This window comes from Herpailurus yagouaroundi, unplaced genomic scaffold, assembly GCF_014898765.1.
Source record: "Herpailurus yagouaroundi ecotype Mexico unplaced genomic scaffold, PumYag 185, whole genome shotgun sequence".
Classification (NCBI taxonomy): domain Eukaryota; kingdom Metazoa; phylum Chordata; class Mammalia; order Carnivora; family Felidae; genus Herpailurus; species Herpailurus yagouaroundi.
The window spans coordinates 12,091,738-12,099,068 of record NW_024412416.1 but is presented as its reverse complement, the minus strand read 5'-3'; the positions used below and the strand labels follow the sequence as shown (position 1 = coordinate 12,099,068).

At 55.4% G+C, this 7,331-nt stretch overlaps 1 protein-coding gene and 1 long non-coding RNA gene across 2 annotated transcripts in view; both read left to right on the top strand.

Moving 5' to 3' along the window:
* Positions 1-7,331, top strand: part of RGMA (repulsive guidance molecule BMP co-receptor a) — a 47,626-nt gene that overhangs the window by 18,130 nt on the left and 22,165 nt on the right. The window contains exon 2 of the mRNA XM_040493753.1: positions 173-288. Coding sequence (XP_040349687.1) covers positions 173-288 — 116 coding nt within the window. The remainder of the gene's footprint in view (positions 1-172; positions 289-7,331) is intronic.
* Positions 4,073-6,013, top strand: LOC121042450 (uncharacterized). The gene is made up of 2 exons (XR_005796208.1): positions 4,073-4,281; positions 5,739-6,013. It is a non-coding gene; the product is annotated as an uncharacterized LOC121042450 (long non-coding RNA).

Here is a 7,331-nt window from a genome sequence, read left to right as displayed (position 1 = left end):
GGGGGGAGGGAGGGCGAGGGAGGGGCGCGCGGGGAGGGGGGGGCGCGCCGGGCGCCCGCGGCCGAGGGGGACCGAGCCTCCCGGCTCGCTGCTCCCGCCGGCGGAGCGAGGCTGCCCTTTCTCCGCAGCGTGATTGATTTTCCTCTTCTTTTCTTCTAAACTCTTCTTCCAGGGAGAGGCTAGTGGTAACAGGCCGAGCTGGATGGATGGGTATGGGGAGAGGGGCAGGACGTTCAGCCCTGGGATTCTGGCCGACCCTCGCCTTCCTTCTCTGCAGCTTCCCCGCAGGTAAGGCACTGCCCCCGGCGCGAGGATGGCCGGCCGGGCCCGCTCCCCGGGCCTCGTCGCTGCGCTCGGCCCCGCGTCCGGGAGCCAGCCGGAGCTGAAATCCGCCGGCGCCCCCGGGACCCCCGCCTCCCGTCTCCACTGGTCTTTGTTTCCCCCGCGCCCCGCCGAGGGCGCGATGCACCCCCGAGGGGACCGGGGAGGTGGCAGGCCCCCGCCCCGGCTGCAGTGAGAGGGAGCCGGGAGGTCGCAGAGGCCGGGGGCGCCTCCCTCCTTGCGGGAGAGGGGGTGCCGGGGACGCGCCCCTTAGGGGTCCCGAAGGAGGGGTGGGGTGGGCTGGGGAGCACCGCCTCGCAGCAGGGGGCACTTTCTCCCGCTGCTCGCCCACCAGTGTGCAGACCTGCCGTGTGCCCAGGGGTGGAGCCGGGGCCGCCCCGGAGGTCCCAGGCGAGTCCCCGGCCGCCCCCTCGTCCGGGACGCCGTCCCGCCCCCACGCGCCGGCCCACGCGGGGATGCCCACGGCCTGGGCTCCCGCGAGCCCGGGTTCCTGTTTGATAACATTCCGCGTCGCCCCCTGTTTGTTTTTATTGTGTCAGAAAGGGAGAGAATTTCAGAATTAAAGCTGAAAAAGCCATCTGTTTCCAATGAATCCCCCATAGTTTTTCACAATGTTTTTGGCAGATCGCTGCTTTCAAATTCCTCCGAGCCCGGACCTCTTGTTTTTGTTGGGGGAAGGGAGACCAACTCCACAGAGAAGCATTTGTTCCTTCCCAAACGCTCCAGTTTCTTTACTTTTTTTCCCTCCCCCCCTTTCGGGGGGAGGGGGAAGGCACGAAACTTAAATCCCCGGTCTGTTTTCTTTAAAATGTTTCATAAAACTTTATTTCATTTTGGCCATATGCTACTCACAGCCTGGAAACGCCAGTTAAACCCTCTATACCCACTTTTCTCTTGCTAAAAATACAAATAAACCCAGTGTCACGGCCCACATGGCCCCCTTTTGCAAGGCGGGATCTGCCGGCCGCGTCCATCGTGTTGCGGGGCGCAGAGGTGTCTTTTCGGCCCCGACGCGGATCCGCAGCCCCCGCGCACCACCGACCTCTTTGCAAGAAAGGATTTCAGTTAGCCTGGGATTGGGTTGTTTTGTTTTGCTCCCCAGCCAACTGGGTTTCAGGAACTGGCGGAACTGGGCAGTCCGGGCTCGGCCTGGCTGCAAGTTGGGGCTGCGGGCGCGCGGGCGGACGGGCGGACAGTGCTGGCAGCGGTAAGGGCCAAAGGATCAGTTTACCTTCTCGCCCCAGCCCCGCTTCGGGGCCTCCCGCGCCAACCCAGTCCAGCGCGCCCAACTCACTCAGCAGCTGCCCGCGCCCCAAGGGCGTCCCGGACAGCCTCAACCTGCTCCCAGCTGTGGATTCCACCGGGGAGGCCCCGGCTGAGGACAAGATGGGGGGTGTCAGTTGCCCCAAGGGCCCCCCCCCCGCCCCGGTATGTTAACACCTCTGTAGTGAGTCCAGCAGCCGGGTGGCCTACTCCTTCACACACACACACCTTTTAAAAGGCAGTTTCCCCATGCACAGAAAGGCTTGGCTGAAAGGCTGATTTGGTTCCCTTACCAAAACTGAAAAAATAAATAAATAAATAAATAATATAAATAAATAGGATATTTATTTAATAAATAGGACCGTCATCTTTAAAAAGAAATGCACCTTCTGGAGAAGCAGGACTTTGCAATGCGTGTGCATCTCGGTTTGGTCCAGATAAAGATCCAGCCCGTTGGAAGTTTTATCAGATGGGTTGATAAATAGCTTTTGTCCCTTGGCTGCCTTGGGGGATGTGATCTCAGCTCCGAGCTGAAATTGAGAAGGGGGGCTTAGAGGCCCTTAAAACAACACCTTCCCGCTCTTAAAGGGGCAGAACTTGTTAACTTCTTGAATTGGGGAGAGGAAAGGGAGGGCTGGTGGGAGGTACTCAGGAGTCCGGAGGCTGCCAGCACCCCGGTGGTGGTGTTTTTGTTGCTGCTTTCACATCTCCAGCTCAAAACCTTTATTTTAAAGTATCCCCCCCCCCGCCGCCGCCCCCAGTCAGAGCAAAGCTGGTGGGTTATAGAATTCAGAATGCGAATTCCATCACTTTTGTTTCCTAGAAGCCCATTTCTTTTTTGGCTTCAAGGCTGGTAACTAAAACCTGGCAGATAGAACAGATAGCTGTTGCCCTGTCATGCCAGCTGGCTCCCATTTCTTCTAATTTGAGGACTTGACAGCTGCCTTTAGTCAAAATTGCCCACCTTACTGAAAACAGCTTCCAGGCCTCCCCAAACCAAATGCACCGGGGGCTCCAGAAACTTGTATGCTCAAGAAACCTGGGTCAGAACACCGTTTCCTAAGTAAGAGATCAAATGGGTCATTTTCGCAACGAAGAGATGGACTGTCCTAGTCTTTGACCCAACGACAGAGGGACTGCTTTGGAAGAAAGTCAGAAACACTGCAGGTGTGGCAGAGATCAGGGCAGGGAGGGCCTGGTGGGTGCTGGGGAAAACACAAAGCCTTGGCCAGTGCAGGCACAGAGACCCCCAGGGGCCCTGCGTGCTGCCCACTGAAGGCAGGTGGAATCCAGCTCGAGCTGCCACGTGAAAGCATAGGCTTGTGCAGGGCTGGTGAACTTGAATGACTGCCAGGAGCAAACCCATAGGAGTGCAACTCAAATTGGACGTAGTTATGTGGAGAAAGATGCCTTCACCTCCGTGGACTGAGAGGGTTTGTGTCTTTTGAGAGTGTTCACGTGGACTTACCCAGTGGGTGTGACATACCTGCTGTGTCCCAGACTCAGTGACGGCAGTCGGGGCCCTCCTCCATGCAGGGCCGGCAGAACCCCCAACTCCTAAAGGGTGAGGGGTCTGCAGTGTCCCTTGGGCGCTAAGGGCGTGCGCTTGGACGATGCCGTGCCCACAATGGATGGACCGGTGGCCTCGTCTAGCTGCGGCAAGGAGTGGGGCGGGAAGGAGGAGGCCCAAAAAAAGCCTTCTCGGGAGGAATCTTCCACAAATAACAGCTTGTTCAAGACCCAATTAATAGATCCTTCTTATTCCTAGACCTTGAAAGCTTTGTGACTTAATACAACAGATTTCTTTTTTTAATTTTTTAATGTTAATTTTTGAGAGAGAGAGAGCGCACACAAGCAGGGGAGGGGCAGAAAGAGAGGGAGACACAGAATCCAAAGCAGGCTCCAGAGTGGTCAGCACAGAGCCTAACGCAGGGCTCGAACCCAGGAACACTAACTAGATCATGACCTGAGCCGCAGTCAGACGCTTAACCCTCTGAGCCACCCAGGCGCCCGTCAGATTTCCAAGAGAAACCCATCAAAGACCTATGTTGTAGATACGCTGGCATGCTTCCCGTTAATTTCATGTGGATGCTGTACTCCGAGCACAGTGGTTCCTAAAGTCTGGTCCCTCCTCCAGCAGCATCAGCCTCCCGCGGGAGGCTCCTCCTCCCCAGGCTCACTGAAGCCATGCTCCGGGGGTGGGACCCTGGTTCTGTACTTCAGCAGGCCCGCTAGGGGGTTCTGATGCACACTCAGGTGTGAGGGCTGCTGTTATAAGAATTATTGCCCCGCGGCCTTTCTCTTTCCATCGTTGCTTTCTCTTTACTTCTCAATTGCACCCGTCCCAGAAATGTTAATCCTCAGGGGAGAAACTCCAGCTTGGGGAGACCAAGTCTCTCTGCTATGTCCAAGTGCATCTCTGTCATTATAGAGATGACAATAGTTCCGCCAGCGCCGCTGTTCAGAAATGTGCAAGCAAGTCAATTTGCGTACCACATTTTTGTCTTCCCAGTGGGACTTCGTGTCCCAGAGGCAGAGAATGAAGTGATGTCTGGTTGCAAGAGCCAGATGACAGCTGAGCCAGCTAGCAGCTAAGAGGTCTGCAGGGAAGAGCGTTGGCTTCCGGGCAGAGTGAGACGGAGAGTCCTATGGACCATTTGCCCCCTAACCCCTGAGGTGAGGAGGTGGTCTTGTGGTTGAAGAAGGGAAGCCTGCCTGCAGGGTTCCAGTCATTGCTAGCGATCGCCCCCATCTCAGAGGACAGGTGGGGACAGGCTCAGATAAGGATGCTCCGGGAGGTGGGGAAGACGGGGCCCCAGGACCCTGTGGAGGTAAGAGGATGGGGTGGGGCCAGTTTATGTGTTGGGGGCGACGTGTGGTTCCTGTGCCAAACCCTCTCTTGAGTGAAATGTGCAAGGCCCTGGACAGAACTGGGCTGAGAACCCCAGCTTTGTGCTCTGGTTGAGTGGTTAGCTACCGTGCTGTTTTCCTGCTTGGCTGAATTCAACCTGCCTAAAACTGCAGGCGCTGTTTCTTCTAGGGCGACCAGCTCATCTAGTATCTCCCCCTGGACTCTTACAGGTTTAAAGCTGAAAGTCCCGAGTCCTTAGCAACCCTCCCAGTCCTAGGCACACCCAGATGCTTGGTCACCCTCCACTCCTCCCCCCACCTGCCCCCCGGGACTAGTGCCTGGTTTGAGTCCGTTAAGGAGCCCGCTGCCCAGAACGGTGAAGCCCTGAATGTCCGATGGGCCTCTCCATTCAATGCAGTTGCTTGGGGCTGGGCCTCCTTCCTCCACCTTTTCCTGCCTGTTACCGTTGCCACCTTGCTACAAACAGCTGACCAGCCCTAGGACCTTCCTCTGGGCACCCCCCCCCCCCCAAACCCCCCTTTTAGAACAAAAGTCCTGCTCAGGAACTCATCCCTCCTCGTAGCCCTCTGAAGCATCCAAAAGGGAGGACCCTCTGATTTCTGGCCCCACACTTTTCCCGGGCCTCATTTGCATGGCTTCTGGAACATCCCGAGGCTCCAGGTCACCCCTGCCTGCCCCCCTCCTCCACCACCACCCACCCACCTTCCCAGGCCTTCCTTGCCCAATGCCGCTGCCCACCTAATCAAGGCCCAAGTTCAGTGCTGTCTGTTGGGGTCCAGGGCCATCCCTCCAGTGACCTAGACGCCTGTCTCCTTGGCTGCAGACTCCTGTGCTTCCTCCCAGTTTCGCTGCTTCACAGGTCTCGGGGTTTTGCTCTCTTCTAAATCACCAGTTCTGTCTATAAGGGCAGAACCGCATTTTCTGTTCCTTTACCCCCTTCTCCTTTCTGGACACACTGAACGCACCCAGCAGCATCCTGGGAATTGGAGGGCCCTTGGGTCTCTTTGCATTTCTGTTACGTGTTTTCTCAAGAGACAGAGACCACAGGCTTTTTTTCCCCCAGATTCCCCAACCTTTTTTCTAAGATAATTTTTTCGGGGTTATAAAAGCAATACTCATTTTCAAAGCTAAAAACCATAAAGGGCAAATAAGTACGTGAGAATAACCCAAATGCCGACCTCCCACAGACAACCTATCACATCACTACTTAAGATTATGAACATCCTTTGGGACGTAATACCTTCTACTGTGCTCTCCAAAGTATGATCGTTTGAAGGAGGACAATCATTTTTAAAGCTCTCCTCGTTTATTGAGCGGCCACAGTATCCTGGGCACTCGGCCAAACGCTTTGAGTACAACACCTCGCGAGATCACCACACCTTCCTCACGGAAGAGAAAGTACCGAAGAGGAAACAGAGGGTCACAGAGGTTGCCTGACATTACACAGCTAGCCGGTGACCAAGCCGGGAGTAGAACACAGACCCCCGACCCTTTTCCATGTCCCGTATTGTGAATAAACATACTCCTTAGATTTGCTTCGGAGCATATTCGAGTTTGTGCTGTACAGCCTTTGAGGCTTCAAGGTGGCGGGGGGAAATAACACCCCAAATTTGGAGGTATTAGATAGCAGAGTGAAAAGCTGACCACGGATTCTGTGGACCTAGCGGTTTTTTGGGGTGGTTTTGGTTTTTTGTTGTTTTTTTTTTTTTTTTGCCTCCTCCCAAAGGCCCTCTCTGCTCCCTGTCTGTCCCTGGCTTAACATTTCAAAGAAGATGCCACCCAGCCATAGGTCAGGCAAAGAAGTTGGCAAGGGCTGTCATTGTGCAAATTTTCCCAAGTCAGATTTATGTCTTTTGGGTTTTGCTTATTTATTCATTTCATGCACCATTTCACCCGAGCAGTCGAAATACCGAGACGCCTATTAAAGTGATCCGTCTGCACCCAGGTCCCCGCAGAAAGGAGCCCATTATTGGTTCGCATGCTAAGGAATGTCCCATGAACACAGGCTCACACACGTGTGCGCCAGCCGGGCGTGTGCCCAGCTGGCATGCATTTGCCCTCCCACTGCATGAGGAAGGTGGAGGAGGGAGGCCCGCCTGCGGATGGCGGTGAGGGAGAAAAAGCCACTTCAAATGAATCTAGACGTGGAGCGGCCAAGCAGATGAGCCGAGGGTTGCTGGAGGCAGAGCCAGGATGGAAAATTATCATTTCTAGAGCCAGCCCTGGACTCGGGAAAAGGGGTTATGCCTCCAAGCGGGAAGAACACATTGCTCACCTGAAAGCTTCATTGATATCTGGAAAGTGATGTCTTTGCCCGTAAACACTCTGCTTGTGGAACCTGGAGTAGCTTCGTTCTGTGCCCTAAGACAAGATGGTATTGGCCTGGAATCTTGCGCCCGGCTCAGCCCTTGGTCATCATGGGTCCCTCTTCTAAGTTTTTGTTGTCATTGTTGTTTATTTTGAGAGAGAAAGAAGGAGACAGATGATCCCAAGCAGGCTCCACGATGCCAGTGCCAAGCCCCAGGTGGGGCTCGAACCCACGAACCATGAGATACCCACGAACCTGAGCCGTAATCAAGAGTCAGACGCTTAACCAGCTGAGCCACCCAGGCGCCCCCATCAGGGCTCCCTTTTACCCAGAAGCCCTCAGCCACCTGATTTGACAGGCCTGCTTGTGGCCTTGGTGAACACAGGTGCTTCTGAATGTCCTGTCTGCCATTGGTCTGGTTCCATGTGGCCCCAGTGGGAGTCAGGGGAGGGTGCCCAGTTTGGAAAGCTGCAGTGTGCCCTTTTCCTTGGCACTCGGTGTGGTTTCTTGTAGCAACTTGGCGTGTGTGATGGCTGGGGCAGAGCA